Source organism: Pipistrellus kuhlii, unplaced genomic scaffold (genome assembly GCF_014108245.1).
Source record: "Pipistrellus kuhlii isolate mPipKuh1 unplaced genomic scaffold, mPipKuh1.p scaffold_m20_p_18, whole genome shotgun sequence".
Taxonomy (NCBI): Eukaryota; Metazoa; Chordata; class Mammalia; order Chiroptera; family Vespertilionidae; genus Pipistrellus; species Pipistrellus kuhlii.
Genome location: NW_023425493.1, coordinates 4,518,764 through 4,546,066, shown reverse-complemented (window position 1 = coordinate 4,546,066; position 27,303 = coordinate 4,518,764). Strand labels below are relative to the sequence as shown.

The following is a 27,303-nucleotide window of genomic DNA, read 5'->3' as shown; positions in this document are numbered from 1 at the left end:
TTTTTTTCATAAAGAAATGCATCTTTATTATTTTCAAGTACATATGTAGTGCCTCAAACTAATGTCTTATAAAAGGTCACCAAGTAAAGGTCTTGCAGATGTTTCTTTAACAAATATATGAGAATTAATGATAATTAGCCCATACACTCACGACTTCTAAATGGCGATTCCTAGAGTGCTTGAGAAGGATTGTTTTAGGTCATCTAAATATGCCACCCTTAGCGATATTGTTTATGCTCTTCACTTACTAAACAATTGCCTTGTGTATTAATTGTACAAAGAGAAACTTTTGTCCACAGTCAATAAATCTCAAATAAGTCAGGCCCAAATGTGTGTGGTTTCCCACTTAGCTATCCAAGCCCAGGGCAATGACGCTTATTTCAAGGCACTTCCGGTGAAGTAGAACTCCGCTGAAATGACGTAACAGACCTCGGGAGGTGGCTTATGGGCTTGGCCTAGAGTCGGCTTTTGATGCTTCCGTCCTCTCTGCCTCAGGCCTTCCGTTTTCCTTAGGTGCCTGACACTTGCTGTGTCCATCTAGGTGTCTCTGCAGGACATGCCCAGCGCTTTCTAAGCCGGCCTTACAGAATGGGCAGAGCTACCTGCAGAAACGCTAGGAGGAGAGGGGGGAAGGGAAGGAACAGAATATCCATAGGAACAGGAAACCAACTGTGGGCACAAGGGGAACGTGGCACAAGGAACATCAGATGAAGGGCATTTGCTGGGGAGGAACAGCCCCTCTGACCGGGAGGCCAGAGGCAGGTCCCTCGTGCGTTCCCTCTGGCCCAGAGGGCTGACCGTGTTGGTGACCTAAGCTGATTCTGCATGTCTCTTGAAGACAGGAAGGCTCTGGGAACCCCTCCCCTCCAGCTCCAGCTGCTGGCCAGGGAGTTCATGGCTTGGCAGTGCCTAGCAATAAGACAGGTTCTTCAGCATGGGCGGGAGGGGAGAGGGGTGGAAGGGGCAGGGAATGAATGGGCAGCCACCCCACTCAGAACAGCGTGGAACTTTCGAGGCATTCAAAGGCAGGTGTCATCAGGTGTGTGTGATTGAGAGCTGGAGCATCGGTGATGTGATGCCTGGGCCTCATGGACCGAACAGACCACCAAGCAAGGTCAGTGGGCCTCTGGGTATGGGATCTCAGAGAAACTCCCGATTGCCTTCGGGTCCTGCCTCTGCTGCTACTCTGATGTTACTGAACTTGTTCTGCGGGCAGGGCTCTAAAAGGTTGGACACAGAGCTGGATCCCAGGCATTTACCTGGAGATGCCAGATGTCAAGTGCACTGATCTCTTCCCTTTCCCCTCGCCATCCGCCCCCACACCCTGACCTCGCACTGTCTGCGGCTGCCCCGTCTCCGCCAGAGGTTCTTAACTAGCCAGGACTGGGAGCCAGGCTGGCTTCCCAACCAACTTCCCTTTCTGGCCTCGACAGGGGGGACCATTTGTGATTTCTGGGTCAGACGAGGAAGCAGGGGACAGAGTTGGGCAGGAAGCAAAAGAGGGGTGAAGGGGGGACATGGGATACAGCTGGTCATCTGAGACTGTTTCCTTCCTCCTGGTTAGACGTGTTCCTGCCTTTGGAAGTTGGTCTGTTTTAGGGAGAGGTGGGGGCAGAGGGATAGGGAATGGGGAGGCTGGAGCAACCTTCAGTTTCTCATAAAAACAGACAACACGGTGGAGGGGGATGGACAAAGGTCTGGGGAGAGTGTCTAACCTGACTGTTCAGAGTTAGGTCTCTGGGGCAATCATCCCAAGCTTTTTTACCCAGCCCCTCCATTCCCCATTTAGCCTATTAAACTGCCTCATTCTTTCTCCCCAACTCTTCCCCTAAGACCACCTCTCCCCGTCACCATCCCTGCAACTCCTCCAGGGCTCCCCATCTTTTCCATCCTGATTCTTCTTTCCAGCGTGCTCAGTAGTATGTCTCCTTCTCCACCCAGCCTGTTGGAGAGATTTGGGAGTGGGGGTTGCAAGGTGAGCATACAAAGAGGAGAGGGGCCAGGTGGCTAGCAGCCTGGTGCAGGGGCTGAGGTAAGGGACTGTGGACAGGTGAAAAGGGAGGGGAGAAAACCCAGGGAGCTGGGGCCTTCAATGCTTGCACTTGGCCCAGTAGAGGGAGGGCATAGAGTAGCTGGGGATAAAAATGCAAATTTACTGCAGTGGCTGTTCAGGTAACACAGAAGTTTCCAGAGGGGCAGCCGCCCAGTGTTGCTGAGCAGAGATGGGGACATAGGGTGGGTAGCTCTTGTAATTTTTTTTTTAGAAGTTAGAAATTTTTATTTTATGTGAGGGCTCCCCAGTTTTAAATATTGGGCAGTTAAAAAAGCAGACTCCTGCGCAAGACAGGGCCGGCCAGACCCAGCATCATCCATGGACTGTATTTGGCTTTAGGCCATCCGTTTCACCCTCCAGTGAGGGAACAACATGCTTGTTGGGGGAAAACACACGTGGCTGAGGCTTGGGAGTCAGGAGATCTTGGTTCTGGTGTCAGCTGGTCAACTGTGCTTCATGACCCTGAACACGTAACTCCTCTCCCTGTGTCTGTGACATGTGGAGGGGGACAGGGCCTTTCTAATTCTGACTTTCTGTGACTCTGGGTGGAAGGTGCGAGGCCTCGGAGACCCACTGCATGTTAGGAGGGACCAGACTCTGAGGGAAAGAGGGTGCGGAGAACAGAGTCAACCATCAGGGCTCCGGGACTTGGGACTCCAGCTTCTGTGCGCTCTGCGGCTGGAATGGCGTTTGGGTGGGGATGCCTGGGGGGACAGCCAGGGTGGCATCTCCTGGGGGGGGGGGTGAGGTGCGGAGGTGCTTACCACCGGGGTATCGCCTCAGGATGAGCTTCCGGACCTCATCGTAGATGAAGATGAGGAGGCTGTAGGGGACGGCGCAGAACCACCAGGTGACCCTGCGAGTGGCAGAGGACAGGGTTAGGAACCTCGGAGGCTGGTACAGCAAGGAGGGCTGGAATGGGCTGGAACGTGGATCCTAGGAGGTGCCCTTTTAGTGTTTACTTGTTTGTTTGTTTGTGAGAGAGGAAGGGGGAGAGGGAGAGAGAGATTTGTGGTTCCACTTATTTATGCATTCACTGGCTGGCTCTTGTATGTGTCCTGACCTGGGATCGAACCTGCAACCTTGGCGCATAGGGCCAGCTGAATACCCAGCCAGGCTAGAAGCTGCCTTTTTAAAGAAATACTCAGTTGAGCCAAAACCGGTTTGGCTCAGTGGATAGAGTGTCGGCGTGCGGACTGAAGAATCCCAGGTTTGATTCCAGTCAAGGGCACACAAGCAACAGCCTCCATACTCCTCATAATAGCCGCAATCATTAATCTAATGTATACTGGCCACTGGTCCATTATAAAATTAATTAACCCCACAGCGTCAATTATAATAACCATAGCCCTAGCAATAAAACTAGGCCTATCTCCTTTCCACTTCTGAATATATCTTGGTTGTCCTTGTCAGGAGGCAGCTGGTCAATGTTTCTTTCTAATCAATGTTTCTAGTTTTTAATTCCTCTCCCTTCCTCTCTGTAAAAATAAAATAAAATATATATAAATTAAAAAAAAAAAGAAATACTCACTTGAGCGGGTACATACGGAGGGCCACACCCATGCCTGGGCAGTAGGATAGAAAGGCAGCCAGCGCTGTCTCTTCCAGGAGCCCAAAAATCAAAATCTTGTTCCTGGAAAGGCAAAGGGGGATTAGGTAGCATCTGGAGGGAGGGCAGGAAGGGAGGGAGGGAGGGACCAGGGCCCCCTGGTGGTGGAGGGGAGAGAGGCAAGAGGAAATGGGGGGGAAAGGTCATCAGTGCCTCTTCCTGTGCCCTCTGCAGGCACCCCAGGCGGTGTGTAACCCCAGAATGATCTTTCGTTGTTATGCTTAGTGATGTTACCCCTCATTGTTGTGTCTAGCGCATGTTTTCGTTTATTAGATAAATCGTTTTTATGTGTCGGGTGAGGTGTTCTGTCCTGGAGACGCTGCGGGCAACCCGAGCTTCCCCCTGGAGGCCTGGGCCCTGCCCTCAGGCAGCTTACACTCTCGTTCTTGCCCCCGGGGAGTGGTCTGTGAACGTGCCAACTCCCCAGCAAGATGCCAGGCAAGCTGCTTCTGCTCAGGGCCCCCTAAGTCTCCTGCACCCACAGGGTCCCTGCAGCCCCTGGGAGCTGTGGGTTGTAGATATTCAACCAAGAAGGGAACATTCTCAGGGGGGAGGCTCGCTGGAGAGATGGTGCTTAAGGCAGGTTTACTGTGTCCGAGCTGCAAAGCAACGTGAGAAGAGGCTGAGGGCAGTTGCTGGAGCCAGTCAGGTGGCATCTAGTCTATGGCTGCCGCTCACCGGCTCTTGGTGGTAAGCGACGCTTCCTGACTTCTCTGAGCCTCGTGCTCCTTCTGTGTAAGATGGAGATGCTGCCTTTTATCTTAGGGCTGCTGGCAAAGGCATGGAAAGCTCTCGAACATGGACGGTGCTCAGTCCTCTGTTTGCCCTGCCTGCCCTCACTGTGTGCACGTCCTCTCTTTCTGGCTTAAGCCAGTGGTTCCCTCACTAAGGACCCCTCATTTCCTTATTTTTCTTCCAGAAAGGCCACATTTTATAAATTGATTGTTGTCTCGCAAGCTGCATTTGTTAATAATTAGTGATTGTATTTTCCCTGTTTAAAATTCATTAGATGTCCCAGCTTCCACCACACAGAACCACGCTAATGCGACGGCTATATTCAGGCCTAGGCCTCTGCCGAGCCTGGACCTTCTCACAGGCAGTGCTGGATTTCCGTGGAGCTTTGGGACAATGGAAATCGGACCTCTGAGGGCCCGGGGGCGGGGGCAAGAGGGGCCGAGGGCTGAGGCTGCCTGTGCCAGGGGGCCTGTTGGTATAGTACGCCCAGCACCCAGCCTGGCTTTTGTCTCATTTCCATTTGCCCCTCGGTTGGTCTGGGTTTAGCCAGTGGCCTTCACCTTCCCCGTCCCCCACACACTCACTGCTCAGTAAGTCCCAGCCCAGAGCTGCCGTGTCATGGACTCCCTGCTCCTGTCTCCTCACGGCATGGTCGCCACATACCCCGATTCCTGAGTCCCTAGGTCCCTAATCATGTGCCTTACACGAAACCACCAATCAGCATGTGCTGAGTGTCCTAAGCCCCGTCCCTTCTCTTTCCTCCCCTTAAAGCTGCCTGCACCCCCACCCTTCTCTTTCCCCTCTGGAGGCAGCTGGCAGCGGTCCTCTCCTCCAATAAAGTCCACGTCCTGGTCCTGGTCTCCGCACCCTCTGTCTCATCTTTCAGTCATATCGCTCCTCTCGTCTCCTCGGTTAAAAACGTGAGCGTGGCTATGCAGCTGGGTGACTCAAGCCTTTGTCCCCAGCTGAGAGGGACCTCACGGAGGTGGTGCCCATGGGCCAGGGGTGGGGGAGAGGGACGCCGGGGGGGGGGGTACAGGGGGCGCTCACTTCATGCCCTGCTGGAAGACGGAGTTCCTGCGGGTCTTGCAGATGATAAGGTCGGCCCACTGCACCACCACGATGCTGGCGAAGAAGGCCGTGTGGCAGGTGAACTCCACCACCTTCCGCTGCTCGTAGGTCTGGGAGGGGCGGGCAGGGAGCCGCAGCGTGAGAAGGACTGGCAGGACCGGGGGCAGCATCCTTCGGGGCCAGTTAGACCCTGGGCACCCAGTCCCCACCGAGCCCTCCGCCCCCCGTCAGCCGCACCGGCCACCTCTGCCAGCTTCAGACCCTCCTCTCGTGCACACGGCCCCGCTCACCCACTCCTGCCCGTAGCTGTCCTCCAGGTCGTTTGTGGACCGGTCGTCCCAGTCCAGGCGGATCCCCAGCAGCCGGGTCGGCAGGAAGCCGTTCTCAGCCAGGATCACGAAGTAGGTGAAGAAGCCGCCCAGGGCCTGGATCATCCCTGTGGGTCACAGGCAGGGCCAGGGTCAGGGCAGGAAGCCGGAGGGGGCCAGCAGGTGTCTGTCCCTGACCCTGGGGAAAGCACCGTCCCCCCCCTCGCCCCCTCCCCCCCGTCCTGGCCTCCCAAAGCTGGGGCGGGCAGTCTCGGGGGTCCCTCCTGATCCCCGGGCCCCAGCGCACCGATCTGCCCGTAGGCCATGCTGATGAGCCTCTCGTTCACCAGCTTGTCCGTCTGCGGGTTCCGCGGCTGCCGCTTCATGATGTCACTCTCGGCGGCCTCGTAGGCCAGGGAGATGGCGGGGACCTGTGTGGGACGGAGGGTCGGGGGGACAGAGGGCGTCGGAGGGAGCCTGAGGGCTTGCCTCCTCTTCGGCCAGCAGGGCCTGGCCAGCCGCCCCTGGTCCTCCTCCTCCCATCTGCCGCCCCCGGTGCCCATGCGGCCGCCTGGCCCGCCCCCGCCTCCGGCCCTGGCCTCACCATGTCCGTGCCCAGGTCGATGCAGAGGATGGTGACGGTGCCCAGCGGCAGGGGGATGTTGACGATAATGAAGAACAGGAAGGGTGTGATCTCGGGGATGTTGCTGGTCAGGGTGTAGGCAATGGACTTCTTCAGGTTGTCGAAGATGAGGCGGCCTGAGGGGGTGGCGAGAGCAAGGGGACGCTCAGAGGGGCCCTCCCCGCCCCTCGCCCCTCGCCCCTCGCCCCTCGCCCCGCAGTGTGGCCGCCCTGGAAGCCGGAGCTGGCTCCGCGGTCGCCTAAAAGGCCCGGGAAGCAGGGGCGCAGGCGGCCGTGGTGCTCACCCTCCTCCACGCCCGTGACGATGGAGGCGAAGTTGTCGTCCAGCAGGATCATGTCGGCCGCCTGCTTGGACACGTCGGAGCCCGAGATGCCCATGGCGATGCCAATGTCCGCCTTCTTCAGCGCCGGGGAGTCGTTCACGCCGTCGCCCGTCACCGCCACGATAGCACCCTGGGGGAGGGGGGCACAGCCACGCTGGAGGGGCTGCGCCCACCCGCCCGCCGCGCCCGCCCGCCCTCCGGGGCGCCCCGGGCGCTCACCTGCCGCTGGCAGCCCTCCACGATGATGAGCTTCTGCTGCGGCGACGTGCGCGCGAACACGATCTCCGTGTGGTTCCTGAGGATCTCGTCCAGCTGCTCCGACGTCATGTCCTTCAGGTCCCCGCCGTGCACCACGCACGCCTTGGCCTCTCTGGAGGGAGGACAGAGTGCGGGCCCCCGTCACCCAGTCGCCTCTCCCCGCTGCCTGCCCGGGCTCCGGTCTCTCCCAGGCCCGCATCCCTGCTGGTGGCCTCTCTCTTCTCCCTCTCTCTCTCTCTCTCTCTCTCTCTCTCTCTCTCTCTCTCTCTCTCTCTCAGAGGAAGTGATGCGAGATCCTCGCCATGCACATAATCACAGTCCAGTTTCTTGGGCTTGCACTCACTCCCACAAGACGTATTTCCTTGCCAGAGCCACCCTGCGGTGTAGACAGCATCTTACTTTTGTAGTCGGGAAAATGGAGGCTCCGGAAGGTGAGGGGACATGTCCAAGGTCACACACATAAACCGTGACACAGCTCGGACACTCTCAGGACTGAGGAGCCGGAGGACAGGCGGCAAGGTCCCAGAGGTGCGATCCCGAGTCCCTGGCAGGGCTCCGGCACCCGTGCGAGGAGTGGGGTGCTGGGGCAGGGCGCCCTGCAGAGGCCTCACCTGGGGTTGACCTGGCTGACGGGGATGTTGAGCCGGGCGGCGATGTCCTCCACCGTTTCGTTGCCCTCCGAGATGATGCCCACACCTTTGGCAATGGCCTTGGCTGTGATGGGGTGGTCCCCGGTCACCATGATCACCTGGCGGGGAGGAGAGAGGAGAAGAGAGAAAGAAGAACGGCACAGCAGCATTAAGCCTGGGCCCACCACCCTGCCAGCTTATTCCTTTCCCAAAGACAGGAAAAGGCAGATGGGGGCTCATAGATCCCAGCTAAAACAATGGGCGTGGAAGCGTGTGTGTATATGTGTGATTGTGTGTGATTGTGTGTGCGAGTGTGTGTATGTGTGAGTGTGTGTATGTGTGTGTGTATGTATGAGTGTGTGTATGTGTGTGTAAGTGTGTGTGTGTATGTGTGTGTGTGTGTGAGTGTGTGTGTGAGTGAGTGTGTGTGTATGTGTGTATGTGTGTGTGAGAGAGAGAGTGAGTGTGTGTGTCTGTGTGTGAGTGTGTTTGTGTGAGTGTGTGTGTGAGAGAGAAAGTGTGTGTGAGTGTCTGTGTGTGAGAGAGAGAGAGTGAGTCTGTGTAGGTGTCTGTGTGTGAGTGTGTGTGTGTGTGTGAGTGTGTGTATGTCAGAAGGCTACCTGAGTGGAAGTGCTAGCTTGCCCCACTATGGGACCTTAGACAAGGGCCTTCACTGAGTCTCAGCACACGGAGAAGATGAGTTCTGCCTTTCATGTAGGTCATGCAGAGTATGTGACACTGGTGGATGTCCAGCACATGTTAGCTGTGTCTTAGCGCCCTCTCCCTCTGTCACTGGTTCCTATTCCTGTACGTGCCCCTAAATGTGGGTGTGGCCCAGGGCTTCCTTCTTCTCTTCTTTCTTGACCCGTGCTCTTTTCCTGGGCAATGGGAAGCGGTCCAATTTGTAATTACCCAGAGTTTCATTGTATCAACTTTCTGGTCCTGGCCCTCTTTCTTGAGCTCTAAAAAACATTCCAACTTTCTCTGGACCATCTCTCCCTGGGTGTTTTATAGATTCTTTGAATGGAAGGTCAAATTGAGGTCACTATCTCTATTTCCACCACCACCACCACCACCACCAGCACTACCACCACCACCAGCACTACCAGCACCACCACGACCACCACCGTGCCTGCTGCTCCACTCCCGGCTTTAGACACTATCCCTCTTCCATGCAGGCCCTATCTCCCATATCTTCCTCTCCTCCCATATCCAGTTTCGTCACCAAGTTCTCACAAGGTTCCTTGAATGTAACGACTCCCTTTGTCTCTGGCCTTGTTTGGATCACCATCCCTTGCCTGAAATATTGCAGTTTCTTCTTGCCTGTCTCCCTGACTTCAGATCTTCTCCAAATCGAGGCCTTCCTCCATCTAGAAGCTAGAGTGTCCTGTGACACATGTGGCCCCCAGATAAAAGCCCAAGTCTGGCATAAAGTCCTCCCAACTGGCCCTGGCCCGTCTCAGTCTCAATTCCCAGTGCTCCTCTGCCACCTCTCCCTGCAACCCACGCAAACGCCCGGTACAGTCTCACCGCAGAGTACACGCTGTTCCCTGCTCTTGACCTGCCTTCCTCTCCGTCGAGGCCTTACAAAATATTTGTCAACCTTCAAGGCCCAGATCAGATATCATGCCCTCTATAAAACATTGTCCAATTTCCCAAGGCGGAATTAACTGCTCCCTGCCGTGGCTGCCCGCGGAGGGACTTCCCCAGGCCTCTGTGATGGCTCTGATCATGGCAAGAGGGAGACGAAGGAGCAGGGCAGCGGAGAAGCAGGCCATGCTTGATATAGCCAACCCCCTTCTTACCTGCAGATTTATTTGGGGAAAGCTGCGTCCCCATGCTAAGTCTCAGCTGGATTTATTTTGAAATGGGGAAAGTGAAGCCTACCTCAGAGACAGAGTGAGTGGTAGAGGATTCAGAAGCCATGCACAGACAGATATATACAGACTAGTCCTCTGGTGTGATGGCTGAGAAGCAGCAGACTGCCTCGGTTCAAATCCTGGCCCTACCACTTGTGGACTGTGTGTTCCTGGGCATGCTACGTGTGCCATGGGCCCTCTGTGTGAAAAAGGGAAAACATTAGTGTCTACTCATAGGGTTGTTATGAAGATCAAATGAGATGTTACAGGTTTAGTGCCTGGTTCATACAAGTCTTACAAAAACAATTGGCTGCTTTTGTTAGAGTATCTGACCGATAGTCAGTGCTCAACTACCCTAACTATTGTGATTGTCCTGTGATTAACCAATTGTAAAGGCATTCGTTCTCCCGGAGAGACCATGACCTCTGGCACTCAGGCTGAGTCTTATTCATTTCAGAATCTCGTGCCTAGCGCAGCACTTGACCCTCGGGAGACAGGACAAGTAGAACTTACGTGGTGATAGGGGAGATGCTGAGAAAAAGAGGAGGAAGCAGTGGCACCTTCCCTGGCGAGTCACTAGGTTAAGGGGGGGTTAAAGTGTGCATCTGTCTTTCTGTGTGTTTGCTTGTTGTTAATCCTCACCAGAGGATATTTTTTCCATTGCTTTCCAGAGAGTGGAAAGGAGGGAGGGAAGTAAGCGGGGAGGGGGGGGGGAGAGAAACATTGATATGGGAGAGTTACATTGACTGGTTGCCTCTCACTTGCGCCCTGACTGGGGGCAGGGAGGGAACCTGCAGGCCAGGTATGTGCCCTTGACCGGGAATCAAACTTGTAGACCCTTCGTTGCACGGGCCGACACGCCAACTGAACCACACCAGCCGGGGCTAAATGCTGTCTTTGTGAGTTTGTGTTTTTTGTTTTGTTTTGTTTTTTAAAGTGAGGTATCTTTGAAACCGGAAAGTAAGCTCCAAGATGGAAGGGATTTATGTTGGGTTATTTGTTGATCACTTGAACAGTGCCCGGTACATAGTTGGTAAATGAAAAATATTTGTTAAATACAGCACCACGGAAGGAATGGCCATTGAGAAGCCATTACAACTGGACCAGGAAACATGGGAGAGGGTGGTAAGGGGAATGGGTGCTGGAGCCTGTCTGCAGGGTTGTGGGGGGGGGGCGGTCAGGGAGTGGATGCAGACTGGAGCCTGCCAACCCCATCCCAAATGGCTAGGGACAGTGGGCAGTAGTTGGGAGGGGCACCACACCATGTGCCCAAGATAGGGGTGCCTATCAGCTTGCCATCAGAACAGAATGAGCCATGCCAGGGAGGGAGAGGTTCGGCGTGGGAGGCTGGGCACTCAGAGCTCAGGGGACAGGAAGGTGAGCTCTCCGAGGCAGGGGCCGGCCTTTCCTTGCAGGTGACAGCTGCTCCTCTCAATCAGTGAGGACAAGCTCGTCAGGGGTTTGGGTGTCCCCAGGCCAATAGCCCCTGCTGTCTCTTGACCTTCGGAGTGGGGAGGAGGAGGAAGGGGGGAAAAGGAAGAAGTGGGGCCTGTACCTTGATGCCTGCACTCCGGCACTTGCCCACAGCGTCGGGCACAGCAGCCCGGGGAGGGTCGATCATGGACATGAGCCCCACGAAGCAGAGCTTCTCCGTGGGAAAGTTCAGTTCCTCGGTGTCGAATTTGAAGCCACGGGGATACTTTCCGGAGGGCAGATTCAGTTGACAGAACCCTGAAGGGGAAAGCGGGGGGCAGAAGGGAGGATTGAGAGCAGCCAGGTGGCTGCCTGAACACCCCAAAGCTCCTCATCCCAGGAAAGCCACTGAGGCGTGGGCATCCTGCTCAGCCCTGCTCCCTGCTCTCTGCTCCGGGCCCCTCACCCAGCACACGCTCGCCGAGCCCTCCCAGCTCCATGTAGGCGTTCTGGAAGGCGTCCTGCATCTCCTTGTCCAGTGGGATCTCCTTGCCCTGCACCAGGATGGAGGAGCACCGGTCCAGGATGCGCTCCGGGGCCCCCTTCATCACCAGCACGTGGCTCTGGGGGCTGTCTTCTCGCTCGTGGATGGACAGCTGGAGAGAGGATGGGCAGGGACAGAGGGGGCCATGATTGTCTTATTAGCCCCAATGCCCAGGGCAGAGGCTGGTAAGAAGCCCTCCGTTAATAAAACCACCTCTGACTCATCCACCCTTGTGGGCACAGGGACACACCTTTTGTGTGTGGAGAGATGTTTGAAGCAAAAGTCCCAACCCTGTAACCTGAGAGTCCTCTTCCTAGGACACCCATTGACTCAGCAAATGTCTATTAAGATCACTTAAGACAGGCCTTGTGCCTGGGCTAGATCTGTGGTCCGCAAACTGGGGCTCTGGAGCCACATGAGGCTCTTTGGCCCCTTGAGTATGGCTCTTCCACAAAATATCATGGCCTGGGCGAGTCTATTTTGAAGAAGTGGCATTAGCAGAAGTTTAAGTTTAAATAATTTGGCTCTCAAGAAAAATTTCAATCGTTGTACTGTTGATATTTGGCTCAGTTGACTGATGAGTTTGCCGACCACTGGGCTAGATGGCTGTGTTGTCAGCATTCCCCACCACTACACTGGCCTCGGGGGGGCTTCACCCACACGGGACGCAGCTGAGACTGTGTCAGGGGCATTTCCCAGGGGCCTGCAGGGGGAGGGATGTGCTAAGGGAACTTCAGAAGTACGTTTCCACCGAGCGTGATGGAAGGGTTGAGAGCCTGGGGCCAGAGGATGGGGAGCACTTGGGAGAAGAGTTGAGAGGGTGGGGGGAATGAAGGAACGAAGGTCAGGAGCTGAGGGGTGATGGTGACCAGACAGGAGGTCACCCGAGTCGCCCTGGGGAATCGGGCAGGGGTGAGAGGACCTGACACCCGGATGCCTCCCCTTCTCACGTTGATGACTCCCCCTTGGCTTTGTGCGCCCCTCACCCTGTCCCTCCCGTTCCCCTGTCCCCGTTCCCTGACCAGACCTGGTACTTGTTGGTGGAGTTGAAAGGAATCTCCGCCACCTTGGGGTTCCTGTCCCTCATCTTCCTCACGGAGCCGCAGGACAGCTCGATGCACTTGAGCAGAGCGGACTCAGAGGCGTCTCCAGCTGTGTCCCGCTGCCAGGAGAGAAGTCAGTGTCCCAGTGGGGCCAGAGGAGGATGGAGGACCGGGAGGAGAGGCCACGAAGCCTTGGAGGCCACCACAGGGCATGGGGGAAGCTGGGCATCAACACAGAGCACAGGGCACAGGCTGTGGAGACGGCCCTGACCCTCTACCTTAGACACAGAGATGTTCTCCTGCCCGCCCTTGAAGACGGCACGGTTGCAGAGGCCAGCAATCCGAGACAGGGCCGTCCACGTGGCCGATCGCTTGTCAAACGTGGCCCCTGGGAGAACGTGAGGGAGAACCAGGAGCTCTTACCCCTCTCCACCCACTCCCCCACCCCGTGTCCTGGACGCCTGCCAGACCCCTACCCCCCTCTGGCCTGCCCAATCACCAGACTGGTCTTCGGTGGTGTCGGCCTCATGAATCTGGTTGTCGAACCACATGTGGGCGACTGTCATGCGGTTCTGGGTGAGGGTGCCCGTCTTGTCAGAGCAGATGGTGGAGGTGGAGCCCAGCGTCTCCACCGCCTCCAGGTTCTTCACCAGGCAGTTCTTCCTCGCCATGCGCTTGGCTGTCAGCGTCAGGCACACCTGATAGAAGGAGAGGAGGATACAAAGACGGCCACGCCTGAGCCCGCAATGTCTATGGTTCCCCCCAGAGCATGGGCTCGAGCCCTCACTCCTTGATCCCACTCCACAGACATGAGGGGGACCGAGATGTGAGCAGCTGAACCAAGACCATGGGTGTGTAATTAAGGGAAATGTCTTGTACGGATTGAAGACATTTGTCTACAGCTCCAGAGAGGGCCAGAGCAGAGCTGGGCGAAGGGGTGAGAGTCACCCACACAGAACGGGCAGTGGAAACTGGGATCACGGAAGCGTGTAAGGAGAAGAGCACAGAGCTGAGGCCGGAGACTCAGTTTGGGGGAGAAGGAGAGGACCCTGCTGGGGACAGAGGAGAGGAGAACCAGGGTAGTGACACGTCACAGTCCTCAGTGAAGGAGAGGATCCCGGCAGGTGGACAGAAGGGTTCCTCTCGGCAGCAGAGCTGAGCATGGAGCTGAGGAAAGGCCTCTGGCTTCGCCAGGTGGTCGCTGGTGACCTTTGAGGGAACGTTTACAGTGGGATGCTGGCCAGGACAAGGTCTGGACCATGGGGGCAGATGAGCAGCATGTGGGTGGTGAGAAGAGGTGACGATGACAAGCTGTGGGAGAGAGACTGCTTGCCAAAGCATAGCCACTCAGAGATTTTTCAGACCCAACCTCTGAGCCGGACATTCCATGACCTTTTTCAGACTCACCCCCTGAGCCAGGTATGAAATGAGAATCTGATACGTGATTTGAAGGGCTGGCAGTGAAAACATTGCTGAGGAGCCATAAGCCTCCATCACAGTTGAGGAAAAGGGTAGCAAGACCCACCCCCGGCGGCACCTCCGCCCGGCCACTCACCGTGACGGTGGCCAGCAGCCCCTCAGGCACGTTGGCCACGATGATGCCAATGAGGAAGATGACGGCCTCCAGCCAGCTGTAGCCCAGGATGAGGGACAGCACAAAGAAGGAGATGCCCAGAAACACAGCCACCCCCGTGATCAGCTGGATGAAGTGTTCAATCTCCATGGCAATAGGGGTCCGCCCAACCTCCAGGCCGGAGGCCAGGGTGGCTATGCGGCCCATCACCGTCCGGTCACCGGTGGCAATCACGATGCCTCTGGCAGTGCCTGCAACACAGGAAGAGACGCCAGGCTGGGTGCCTTGGGTCCCAGGATCTGTGTCCTGTCCTGCTTCTTGAGGAAGGAAATCCATCCCCGGGGAAATGGACCTAAGACTCTGCTCCCGGAGTGTCAGTAGATTGTACCTCCCGGGGCTTGCTCTTCTTTTTTTTTTTTTTTTTTTTTTAAATATATATATTTATTGATTTCAGAGAGGAAGGGAGGAGAGAGAGATAGAAACATCAATGATGAGAGAGACTCATTGCTTGGCTGCCTCTTGCATACCCCCTACTGGGGATCTAGCCCACAACCCAGGCAGGTGCCCTTGGCTGGAATCAAACCTGGGACCTTTCAGTCCGCAGGCTGACGCTCTATCCACTGAGCCAAGCAGGCTAGGGCAATGGGCTCTCTCTTCTTGGCCACATTGCCAACCCCCAGCTCTCTTACACTTGGGCCTATGGAAAGACTTGCAAATAAACTCAAAGTTCAAACGAAGGAGATTCAATAAGTGAAACAAAAATACTGCCTGCAGTACTTCAATAAAATCAATAAAATCAATCTCCTATATATTACCCACAAAGTACAGCACTTAAGATGAATTTTCCATGGAGTCTTAAGATTTTCTTTCTCAACGTTAGACATAAATCCCATAAAGAAGCTAGGCCATTACTGACCCTCAGGTAGACATTTAAGAGGTCTACAGGGGAGGAGAGGTGGGGTGTGGTAGTGGGAAGAGCATGCATGTTGGAGTCAGCCAAATCTGAGCTTGCATCCTTGTTTAAGTTCCTAGCTAGGGATTATTTTATCAATTAAATCAGCTTGTGCTGTAATACCCAGACCAGGGCCTAGCACATAGTAGGCTCTTATCAAATGTTAGTTCCATTCATTTCCTATAATTTCTTCAAGGCCAAGTTTGGAGGAAGCGATGGAAATATTTTACTAAGGATGTTTGACATTTGTGGAAAATGTAGAGCAAACTTCAGAATCTCAATACATGAAAAAGTTAGGAAACTTAATGAGTGGTGACTTTTGTTATAATACCAAGTTGCTGAAAGAGGGGAGTAGCCCAGAAAATGCATCCACTGAAGAGAAATGACAGATACAAAGAGAGGCGAGGAAGCTCTCCTGTGGCTCACGTTCTGAAGCCTGTGGCATAGTCGGGCCTCTTCCTCCCACCAGCTCTTGCCCTCTCCGCCCTCTCCGAGTCAGCCCTGACTTGTTGGCCTTTGGTCATCTCTAGAACCCAGAACAGGGATGGGGCAGCCTGGGCATGACAATGTTTCTTGGTGAAGCGCAGCCCTAGCTACAGCCTGAGGGAGAGCCCAAGCATCCACTTGGCTTGGAAGCCTTCCTGCCCCTCCCCCAGCCTGGGGCTCTGGTCAAAGCAAGAGCCAGGATGGAGGCAGCAAGTCCCCAACCCAGGAGCAACAGAAGCCTTCAGTCAAGTCAATGACAGTCAGGAGTCAAGGCTGGCCTGGGACGTGTGTGCATGTGAGTGTGTCATGTGTGTGCATGTGTGTATGATGTGTGAATGTCAGAGTGTGTAAATGAATGTGAGTGTGTGTGGTAGGGGTGGGGGGACTTGGCCAAGGCCTAAAGGTTTTGGGATCCACTCAGTGATAGGGGGACAGAGCAGAGCTCTTTCTGCGGGAGGTAACTTTTCCATGGAGTTGTGCCATCGCAGCCAATACCCTGCTCTCTGCGGGGGGGAGGGAGAATTATTTCTGTAATCTTCAGGGATCCCCATCCCCAAGTCCTCAGGTCCCTCCTCTATAGCAGGGTTTTTGATGAATAAGTGCAACCACAGCCCCCAATCCTGCTGGGGGTTCAGGATTCAGACTCCTCCCTCCGTGGGGGCTGGGATAGCCCCCCCCCCCCGGGCTGGCCTCTCACCTTCCACACAGTTGGTGGAGAAGAAACAGATATTGCGGGTCTCCAGGGGGTTCTCATGGGTGAACTCGGGGGAGCGGGTCTGGGGCTCTGACTCCCCGGTGAGGGATGAGTTGTCCACCTGCGGAGGAAGCGGGGAGGGTGCAGTCGTCAGCTTGGCAGCCGCACCTGTGCGCACACAGCTGTCTTCCGGCTCCAACTGCATGCTATCTCCGTGACGCGGGGAACAAAACTACACTTGTCCTCATCACATATTTATAGCGCCGCTCAGCTATTGTCCCTGCGCTGCTTTGGAATCCTAGCTCTTGCGGAATTCGAATGTGACCTTGGTCTTAAGTCACCATCCATTGGTCTGTAAAATGGGGGGGTGTAATCAGAATCTATGCCATGCACAACTACAGGGGGTGCCATCGGCACTGTAGTCTGTGAAAATGGCACTGCCTAGTGTGGCCACATGCAACAGCCCTGCACGATTAGGCCAGTCTCACAGAGCTGAATTCCATGGCATATGTGAATGTATATAAAACATCTGACATTTCTTGGATCACATGATCTCACACATCTAGAGGAAATAATGAACAACATAAACTGATGAACAAAAACAGACCTGAAGACAGGGAAGCAGCAATCAGACTCTCAAACCTCAGAGGGAAGGTAGGGGAGGTTGGAGGTAAGGGGGAGAGATTAACCAAATGACTTGTGTGCATGCATATAAGCCTAACCAGTGGCCATGGACAACAGTGGGTGGGGGTATACTTGGGGAGGGGTTTGGGATGGGAACGGGGGGGGGGGGGGTGAGGACAATTATGTGATACCATAATCAGGTGAGGACAATTATGTGATACCATAATCAATAAATAAAAATTAAAAACAAAACAAAAAAATTATCTGACAATAATGGGGGCTCAATACAAGGTGGCTGTAAAGTTGATATCAAAGACATACCTAGGCACAGAGCAGTCATCACACACAGCTACGCGGAGACAGGCCTAAGCACTACCGGGTGCAGCTGGGAGGTGTGGGGTAGGTGCTGGCCTTTGGATCCGGCTCTTCCCGTCTTCCAACCTCTACCTGGGCCCCTCTCAGCTCTCTACAGCCTTCTCCTCAGACCCAGCCATGCTCTGGCATGCCTCCTCACCTTACAGCCATGGGAAGAGATGATCCGGAGGTCAGCAGGGACACGGTCTCCACCCTTCACCTCCACCAGGTCGCCCACCACCACTTCCTCCGCGTTGATCTGCATCTTCTCACCCTCCCGCACGACGAGGGCTTGCTGTGGGGAGGCCAAGGTCACTACTTCTCTCTCCTGCTGCTTTCCCCCCTCTCCTTCAACCCCACTGAGGAGGGGGAGGAGCCCTTAGCAGCAAAACTAGGTCCTGGGGGAGAGACCTAGAGAGACTCTGTCCAAGCCTCCATCTCAGAACACAAGGTTGAGAAGGGATGGGCTGGACCCGCCCAGAAACCTCCTGTCCCAGCCCAGAGCCCAGGCTGGCCATCCATCTACCTGCGGAACCATGTTCTTGAAGGAGTCCATGATCTTGGAGCTCTTGGCCTCTTGGTAGTAGGAGAAGCAGCCGGTGACGATGACCACAGCGGCCAGCACCACGCCCAGATACAGCTGGCAGGGAGACAGGGTTTGAGAGACCTGCCCGTCTCTCAACTCTGAGGCGGCAACTGCCACATGGGACAAGCCACCTCTGTCTGACTGGAAGTGAAAATGGTGGAGGAGAAGCCCTTCTCTCTGACTCCCCCCCCTCAGTCTTCCAGTCCCCAGCCCCTGAGGCTGGAAGGCGTGGTGAGAGCCTTAGGGCGTGCCCAGGGCTGGGTCTTCTCTAGGGTGTGAAGACTGAGGGATGGCAGAGAGGCCCCCTTAAGTGTAAAGGAACAGCGAGGGGCCTTCTTGTTCTTGAGTGGTTGTGTGTCTGTGGATGTTGGGATGAGTACAGGGGTGTATATAGAAGCCTCACCCATTTCCAGCCTACAGAGCACTGTGATGTGAGGGCCTTGTCCCCTGCTCCCCAGCTAGACTGGAGACTCGGGGTTGGAGGGCAGAGTCAGGGGCTGGCCTGGGGGTCAGGCACTGCAGCTCACATTGTCGTTGGATGGCTCATCTTCCATGGCAGCCTGGATGCCGTAGGCCAGGAAGCAGAGGATGGCCCCGATCCACAGCAGGATGGAGAAGCCCCCGAAAAGCTGGCGGCAGAACTTGACCCACTCGGGGGTGGTCGGGGGCGGGGTGAGGGCGTTGGGCCCATCCCGGGCCAGAATGTCCTGGGCCCGCTGGTTGGTGAGGCCCTGAGGGAGGCAAGGAAAAGGGCGGGAATTTGCCTCCAGAGCCAATCTGGCCCCTCACCACTTCCCTCCAGCTCATTGGCAGGGAGTAACGCCCCAGGAGGAGGAAATCCCACCTGGTTGGAAGGGCGGAGGAGCCAGGAGAGGCCCCGGGAAGGAGGTGGGGTTTGCAGTGGGTGTCAGAGGCCCTGAGGGTGAGGAGGAGTTTAGTGCAGCCCCTTCTCTGGTCATCACTGGATCTAGACACATTCAGGGCCACAGTAACCTCCTCTGGAGGCAGTCTGGCGAGGCCCACTGGAAAGTCTTCTTTATCGGTTCCTACCCTCCCACCCCCATCTCTCTTCCTCCAGACTCCCCACATCACCAAGGAACATTTGTGTTTATTGCTCCGAGGATTTAAGAAGAGTCCTACACCTTGACCATCACCGTCGCTCAGCTTCAGCAATCACCCATCACTTTCCCCAGACAGCCCGGCCTGGCCTGCTCCCCTCGGACGCCCTTCTCTGCGCCCATGATTCCAGAGCTGCGCCACCACGTGGAAATCTAGGCATTTCTCTTGGCCACTAGACTTTGAGAACCTTGAAGGCAGAGGACACTTTTTACTTATCTTTCTATCTATCCCCATTTACTTAATAAATGTGTATGAATGCCGGGCTCTATTATCAGCTCTGCCCAGGAGACCCACAGAGTCCTTGTTTTGCGGATCTTATGATCTAGGAAGGTGACACGCGATAGATTTTACTGCCCGAGAGTGGAAGTGTGACTAAGGGAAATAAGGTACAGCAATGGGGGCCATAGACTTTCCAGAAGGGCAATCCTGGAGGGCCTGCAGGAGGAGGCCACACGACCATATTTTTCATTAGTAATGTTTTTCTTTTTCAAAGCCATGGGCGTGGCAATCTGACTGGGCTGCTTGCTATGGAGGAGACCTTGGGAAGCTGTGCTCCTCCTCTGAGTCTCCTCACTCTAAGAAAGAGGTCCACAGCACCTGTCTCTCCAGGTTGCAAGGATTAGAAACATGTATGTAAAACGTGCGTGCATAGCAGGGTCCCAACATGCCACGGTGAATAGTAATAGGTCACTCCACAATTTCATGTATGCCAGTGCCCTGAGAGATTGCGCATCACGGAAGCTGCTGGAGGGAGAGAGAGCCCCGCCCGGAGGCCTTCGGGGCCTGGGTCCCCAGGATCCTGGCGTTAAAGGGTGAGTAGTACATAGGAAAAGGGCTCAAGACTAGGAAGCAGCCGAAACTGGTTTGGCTCAGTGGATAGAGCATCGGCCTGTAGACTGAAGGGTTCCAGGTTCAATTCTGGTCAAGGGCATGTACCTTGATTGCGGGCACATCCCCAGTAGGGAGTGTGCAGGAGGCAGCTGATGGATGTTTCTCTCTCATCGATGTTTCTAACTCTCTATCCCAGTCTCTTCCTCTCTGTAAAAAAAAAAAAAATCAATAAAATATATTAAAAAAAAAAAAAAAGACTAGGAAGCAGGGCAGCTGGGTTCTTGTTAGTCACCGGGCCTCAGTTTCTCCATCTATGAAACGGGCTGGATGACAGGTGGACGGTCCCTGGCACTTGATGGTGTCCTCCCAGCTTCTGCACACACCTTGGACAGGTCCACTTGGTACTTGCGGCCCAGCTCATCCAGGGACAGCTTGTGGTCATCCTGGGGGTGGAAGCAGAATTGCTGTGAGGAGGGAGGCTGAGTGTGGCGTTTAGAACGTTCGTGAGGTCAATGAGAGGAGCACGGGGTGGGGGTGGGGAGGAGGGAGGATGGGGGCAGAGGAAAGATGGGGGTGAAGGAAGATGGGGGGCATGAGCTTCTCTGAGTGCAGCGGGCTGCAGGGCCGCTCTCCTAACATGGGTCCCCACGCCGGGCGGTGGGGCTCACCATGGCCACCTCCTTCTTCAGCTCGTCCAGCTCCCTCTCCTTCTGCTTCTTCTTGCCGCCTCCATTCTCTGCGGCGGTGGCTGCGGGCGAGGACTCGCGTCCGGCCTGCGGGAGGAGGGAGAGCCCAGAGCATCAGGAGGACAGGCGGAGCCTCTATTCCCCCCTGGCAGCAGGGAGCCAGGCCTGAGGAGCAGGGGCGGTGGGTGCAAAGCAGGATGCCCAAGTGGTGGAAACTGGGTGAGGGCGGGGGGGAAACCCTTCGTTTGCAAACTATTGACAGAGACCCGGGGCTCTGTGTTTGAGTTTCAGGGGAGACTGGGGGACTCCTCCGGAGCGCACTCTTAGCTGACGGTGGTTGGACTTCGGAGGAAAAGTCTAAAACTGGACTTCGCTGCCGAAACCGGTGTGGCTCAGCGGATAGAGCGTCGGCCTGCGGACTGAAAGGTCCCAGGTTCGATTCCGGTCAAGGGCATGTACCTTGGTGGCGGGCACATCCCCAGTAGGGGAGTGTGCAGGAGGCAGCTGATGGATGTTTCTCTCTCATCGATGTTTCTAACTCTCTATCCCTCTCTCTTCCTCTTTGTAAAAACTCAATGAAATATATATTAAAATAATAAATAAATAAATAAATAAATAAATAAATAAATAAATAAATAAAACTGAACTTCTCGTGGCTCCTAGGCCCAGGCATTCCCGGGTGAAGTCGAAGAAACGTTTTACAGGCGCCTCATGAGGCCACCGCGTTCCCTTTCCTCTCGGGCACCTGAGTCTCCACCAGGCGCGTCTGTCTCCGGAGGATGGGGAGGGAGGGACTACGCGAGGGGGGGCAGCACCCCTCTCGGGGGAGCCGTGGTGCTCCCTGCCTCTGTGCGAGCTGAGGTGTCTGGGACACTTTTCTAAGCTGGGGTATGGTTAGTTTTTTCCCGTAGGAAACGGTGCCTGGCTGGCACTTATGGCCAAGGTGGTTGCCTTTTTAGGAAGTGCGGTGCGTTTTTAAAGTCACCTTTCCTTTTAGAGAAGTTTTAGGTTCACAGCAAAACTGAGCAGATAGTACAGAGCGTTTCCCATATATCCCTGTCTCCCCCCATCCCTGTCCCCACTGTGGTCTCCCCCATCCCTGTCTCCCCCCATCCCTGTCCCCACTGTGGTCTCCCCCATCCCTGTCTCCCCCCATCCCTGTCCCCACTGTGGTCTCCCCCATCCCTGTCTCCCCCCATCCCTGTCCCCACTGTGGTCTCCCCCATCCCTGTCTCCCCCCATCCCTGTCCCCTCTGTGGTCTCCCCCATCCCTGTCTCCCCCCATCCCTGTCCCCACTGTGGTCTCCCCCATCCCTGTCTCCCCCCATCCCTGTCCCCACTGTGGTCTCCCCCATCCCTGTCTCCCCCCCATCCCTGTCCCCACTGTGGTCCCCCCCATCCCTGTCTCCCCCCATCCCTGTCCCCACTGTGGTCTCCCCCATCCCTGTCTCCCCCCATCCCTGTCCCCACTGTGGTCTCCCCCATCCCTGTCTCCCCCCATCCCTGTCCCCACTGTGGTCTCCCCCATCCCTGTCTCCCCCCTCCCTGTCCCCACTGCGGTCCCCCCCCATCCCTGTCTCCCCCCATCCCTGTCCCCACTGTGGTCCCCCCCATCCCTGTCTCCCCCCATTCCTGTCCCCACTGTGGTCTCCCCCATCCCTGTCTCCCCCCATCCCTGTCCCCACTGTGGTCTCCCCCATCCCTGTCTCCCCCCATCCCTGTCCCCACTGTGGTCTCCCCCATCCCTGTCTCCCCCCATCCCTGTCCCCACTGCGGTCCCCCCCCCATCCCTGTCTCCCCCCATCCCTGTCCCCACTGTGGTCCCCCCCATCCCTGTCTCCCCCCATCCCTGTCCCCACTGTGGTCCCCCCCATCCCTGTCTCCCCCCATCCCTGTCCTCAGTGTGGTCTCCCCATCCCTGTCTCCAGTATGGCCTCCCCCATCCCTGTCCCCAGTGTGGTCCCCCATCCCTGTCTCCAGTATGGCCTCCCCCATCCCTGTCCCCAGTGTGGTCTCCCCATCCCTGTCTCCAGTATGGCCTCCCCCATCCCTGTCCCCACTGTGGTCTCCCCCCATCCCTGTCTCCCCCCATCCCTGTCCCCACTGCGGTCTCCCCCATCCTGTCCCCACTGTGGTCCCCCCATCCTGTCCCCCCATCCCTGTCCCCACTGCGGTCTCCCCATCCCTGTCCCCAGTGTGGTCTCCCCATCCTGTCCCCAGTGTGGTCTCCCCCACCCCTGTCCCCCGATCCCTGTCCCCCCTTCCCTGTCCCCCCATCCCTGTCCCCAGTGTGGTCCCCCCATCCCTGTCCCCAGTGTGGTCCCCCCATCCTGTCCCCAGTGTGGTCCCCCCATCCCTGTCCCCAGTGTGGTCCCCCCATCCCTGTCCCCACCAGAGTGGCTCACTGTCAGTCTGTGGGTCCCTGAGGGCTCACGTCGCCGGTGCACATTCTAGAAAAGTGTAACGGTCTGGACAAACATGCAGTGACGTGTGTCCACCTCATGGCACCACACAGAGTGGTTTCTCGGCCTCAGAATCCTTTGGTGGCCGGGAGAGAGCCGTGGTGTCCGTCAGTCAGGACAGTGCCAGGAATGCCAGTTGCCCTGATCGGGGACTGGGAATCTGCCCTGGACAGGGAGGCGTCTGACCAGGAGCAGCAGGGTGAGAGGATGTAGGCAGCGAGAGTGGACAGCCTGGTCCCATAGGCGCTAGAGTTTGCATCATCTCCATGTGAAATGTCAATGAGATGGAAGGGGGGGGGGGGGAGAGGGGGAAGGTGGGGGGGAGGGCGCTGCCTGGAGGGCTGCCTCCCTCCCCCAGGTGACTCAGGGGAGTCCATTGGATGAAATGAGATGCTTTGGATTCACAGACTCTGTCCTTGGTGGGAAGGGCTGCGAAGTGGATGGGAGGGAATGGCCAGGCTGGATGGACTCCCTTTGGCTCAGGGAGGCCCCTGGAGCTCCAGGGGCAGGAGGGAGGAGGGAGGAGGGAGCAGGGTGTGTGTGCACAGAGCGGGGTGCCCCTGGGGCTGAGGAGCAGAGCCTGGGTTCCTGCACATTCAGATGTAAACTAAAGTCCAGAAGCTCTGAGTCCGATGGATGGTTTTTAAATAATTGCCAGCCCACGGGCCAGCTGCGTCGTCGAGCATGCCGGGCGGTGGCGGGAGCGGGCCCACGCAGCACCCCTTCCCTCAGCGCTGCCCCGTCCTCCTGGCTCAGAGCTCGGGACACCAGCCCTTCCCCCTCCCCCTGCCCTGGCAAGGATCTCAGCCTCGGTTGCCAGGAGCCTGTGGAGATTTGGGGCCAGCGGGCTGCCTGGGCAAGAAAGAGAGAGAGGAAGCAAGGACCCCCCTCTCTTCCCCGCCCCCCCCCCCCACCTCTCCAGCCTGTTCTTCCCTCCCCCACCCACAGCCCCAGTCTGGGCCTTGAATGCTCACGGAGAACAGAGAGTTCTTTCTGAGGAAGCCAGAGGCTGGGCGGGCGGAGGGGGAAGCTGGACGTCAGCCACTGCTCCCCCCGCCCCAGCAGCTGGAGGGGTGGGCTCCCTCCCACCACACTGTCCCTTCCTCCGGCTCCCACGCTGCCCTTCCCGGCCATGGGTTCTGGGTGGCAGGCCTTGCTCTGGAGGGAGGTGCAGGGCAAAGGGACAGGGACGAGGGGGACCCCGGTGCGAGGGTGTGGGCAAGGGGTGCTTTTTCTCCTTTTTTGTCCTCAGGAGTCTACTGGCGGTGGAACTCCAAGCTCCAGCCCCAAGTCCCCCCACTTCACCCATCCCCAGTCCGAGCAGAACTGGATCGGCTCCCTGACTTGCCACTCAGGGTAGCAGGGGAGGGACCATCCATGCTGGTGCGGGGCGGGCAGGGGGTGGGGGGCGTGGAGGGGAGGGGAGCACAGTCCCCAAGCAGCTAGGGTCCCTGAAAAAGTCAAGGTCAAATGACTTTGCAAGCAGGGCCTCTTGTGCTGGGTCCCCCCTGTTTTAAGGCGAAGCCACGGAGAGGCCCTGGGTGGGGAGTGGGGGGTGGGGGGGTCGCCTGCCTCTCCTCAGAGGTCCTGCACCCCAGCTGGGACCCCCTTTCCCTTGGGGACCAGGAGATGCCAAGATGCAGCTAAGATCCCAAGGCAGCCTGTCTTCCCTCGGTTGTCACCGCATTCTCCATGGAGCCCCTGCAGAGACAGCTCCTCACAGACCCCCCCCCCCCCAACACACACACACATGCCCTGGCATCGGTGCCCACGCAGGCTGGGAGGTCTGCATGCTCTCAGATTTGCCGCTGAGACCCAAACACAGGTGCTCATCCGTGAATGTGTTTCAACGCCACCCACAGAGAGCAGGCACGCGTGCGCATGTGCGCTCAAACACACACACACACACACACACACACACACACACACACACACAGGCACGTTCTATTTATGGTTCCCACCCTAGCTCGGGAACCCTGGTGTCCAAGCTTAGACTTTTTCCAGCTGCTAAGCTCAGTGCAATAACAAGTCCTTGCCTGACCCCTCCGGGGCCCAGAGACAGCCCCGGTCCCACAGGCCCCTCTGCCCACAGCACCCCCTCGGTGCCCTGTGCCCTTTCCCTCCGAGCCCGGCATTGCACAAAAGGGAAGCCGGTGCCTGCGAAAGGATTTCATTTCCAAGGAGCCCAGGCCCGGTGCCTGGCCCCGCCCCCCAGCCGTGGCTGTTAACCTTCCCCTTGGCATGCCCAGGGCGGACGGGCAGGAGACCGGGCAGGAGACGGGGCAGGCAGCTCTCACCAGCCTGGGAAAGTCCTCCAAGCCCGGGCCCAGCCAGTGCTGCCAGGAGCTGGGGAGGGTGCTGGCCCGGGGCCTGGGGCCATCACCTCCCTCCCCTCCCCCTTCCCCTCCCAGCTGTCCGGAGCTCAGGCGCCTGAGCCGCCTGGTGACTCAGGAGCAGATGCCCCTCTTCAACCTCGAATGGGACCTGCAGGCTCCCAGGGAAATGAAGGTTTGCAGCCGGGAGCCGGGAGCCGGGAGGCGGGAGGACCGACAGTGCCAGATACCCCTTTGCCTTTGCAGGGAGGCCGGGAATGTGGTGAGAGGGGGGAAGGGGGCTGTGCCAAAAATGGGCAGAGATGCCATGTGGACGTCCTAGAGGGAGAGCTGGGGCGCTGGGGCTCCTCACGGGTGGGGTGCAGAAGAGCCACGCTCCTGGGCATGTGAGCAATGTCTGTGCGTGTGAGCAGTGTCTCTGTGTGAGCAGTGTCTGTGTGTGTGAGCAGTGTGTGTGTGTGAGCAATGTGTGTGTGTGAGCAGTGTCTGTGTGTGTGAGCAGTGTCTCTGTGTGAGCAGTGTCTGTGTGTGTGAGCAGTGTGTGTGTATGAGCAATGTGTGTGTGTGAGCAGTGTCTGTGTGTGTGAGCAGTGTGTGTGTGTGTGTGTGTGAGCAGTGTCTGTGTGTGTGTGAGCAGTGTCTGTGTGTGTGTGAGCAGTGTCTGTGCGGGTGAACAGTGTCTGTGCAGGTGAGCAGTGTCTGTGCGGGTGAGTAGTGTATGTGTGTGTGAGCAGGAGTCTGTGTGTGTGAGCAGGAGTCTGTGTGTGTGAGCAGGAGTCTGTGCGTGTGAGCAGTGTCTGTGTGTGTGAGCAGGAGTCTGTGCGTATGAGCAGTGTCTGTGTGTGTGAGCAGGGGTCTGTGAGTGTGAGCAGTGTGTGTGTGTGTGTGTGTGTGAGCAGTGTGAGCAGTGGTCTGTGTGTGTGAGCAGTGTCTGTGCGTGTGAGCAGTGTCAGTGTGTGTCTGTGAGCAGTGTCTGTGCGTGTGAGCAGTGTTCTGTGTATGTATGAGCAGTGGTCTCTCTGTGTGTGAGCAGTGGTCTCTGTGTGTGTGTGAGCAGTGTCTGTGTGTGTGAGCAGTGGTCTGTGTGTATGAGCAATTGTCTGTCTGTGCGTATGAGCAATTGTCTGTCTGTGCATGTGAGCAATGGTCTGTGTGTGTGTGAGCAGTGTCTGTGTGTGTGTGAGCAGTGTCTGTGTGTGTGTGAGCAGTGTCTGTGTGTGTGAGCTGTGTCTGTATGTGTGTGAGCAGTGTCTGTGTGTGTGAGCAGTGTCTGTGTGTGTGAGCAGTGTCTGTGCGTGTGAGTGGTGGTCTGTGTGTGTGAGTGGTGGTCTGTGTGTGTGAGCAGTGTCTGTGTGTGTGTGAGCAGTGGCCTGTGCCTGCCTTTTCACTGTGAGTCCCAAGTTCAAGCCACCCACCGGCCAGCTCCTCTCTGCCCCTCCCTCCACGTCCCTTCCCGCCTCACTTTCCCTCTGGTCTCAGCGTCCAGAGAGCCCGTCTCTCCCCCAGAGCCACCGGGCTCTCCGGGAACACTCACCCCACGGCCCATCTTGGGGCAGAGCGGCGGGGAGCGGCCGGAGAGGGTAGCAGGACACTTCACAGGCTACTCCGCAGGCGGGGGACGGCCAGGGACCCAGCAGCCAGACCGATGACCAGCACCGGGGTAGCTTTAAATAGTCCCTCTCCCCCTCGGCCCCGCCCGCCCTCCTCTGGAAAGAAACATTTGTTGAAACTGGATCCCGGAGGACTCCTCCCCTCCCGCCCCTAAAGCAACTGGCAGTGGCTGTCAGGAGGTCCTACTGCGCGCTCCCCTCCGAGGAGCCCGGGTGGAGGTGGGAGTGGGGGGTGGAGGGGGGAGTGGGGGTGTGAATGCACCCCTGGGCCTGGCAGAGGGGAGCAGTCCCCCAGCATCCTCGAACCCCAAGGCACAGGGCGCACCTTCCTTGCGATAAGGAAACTCAGGCACCAGGAGATTAAACACTGTAAACGGACAGAACCAGAAGCCAGGGCCCCTGAGCCTCCCTCCAGCTTCCCAGAGAAGCCCGGGGGACCCTGCAGTCAGAGGAAGTAAATGGCCTCGAACCCAAGCCGGGCCCTGCCCTTGTAAGCGAAGCGCCTG

At 57.0% G+C, this 27,303-nt stretch overlaps 1 protein-coding gene across 1 annotated transcript; it reads right to left on the bottom strand.

Annotated features, from left to right (window-relative positions):
- ATP1A2 (ATPase Na+/K+ transporting subunit alpha 2) lies at positions 1–26,870 on the bottom strand. The gene is made up of 23 exons (XM_036442706.2): positions 26,722–26,870; positions 20,375–20,479; positions 20,090–20,149; positions 18,284–18,487; positions 17,697–17,810; positions 17,331–17,465; positions 16,196–16,313; positions 14,043–14,311; positions 12,987–13,185; positions 12,766–12,875; positions 12,472–12,606; positions 11,367–11,556; positions 11,043–11,218; positions 7,611–7,747; positions 6,961–7,111; positions 6,703–6,871; positions 6,381–6,535; positions 6,084–6,207; positions 5,759–5,904; positions 5,448–5,578; positions 3,585–3,686; positions 2,818–2,909; positions 1–1,942 (listed from the first exon to the last, which is right to left on the bottom strand). The coding sequence occupies exons 1-23, from the start codon at positions 26,731–26,733 to the stop codon at positions 1,914–1,916; spliced, it is 3,063 nt and encodes a 1,020-aa protein (XP_036298599.1). The 5' UTR covers positions 26,734–26,870; the 3' UTR covers positions 1–1,913.
- Between the last annotated feature and the right edge of the window lie 433 nt (positions 26,871–27,303).

What these genes read in the sequence shown, in the direction of transcription:
- ATP1A2 (XM_036442706.2), bottom strand. An exon ending in CTCCACCAACTGTGTGGAAG is followed by an intron (nt 14,312 to 16,195) that starts GTGAGAGGCCAG and finishes CCTGTGTTGCAG; the next exon opens with GCACTGCCAGAGGCATCGTG. An exon ending in GGCTGCTGGCCACCGTCACG is followed by an intron (nt 13,186 to 14,042) that starts GTGAGTGGCCGG and finishes TCCTTCTATCAG; the next exon opens with GTGTGCCTGACGCTGACAGC.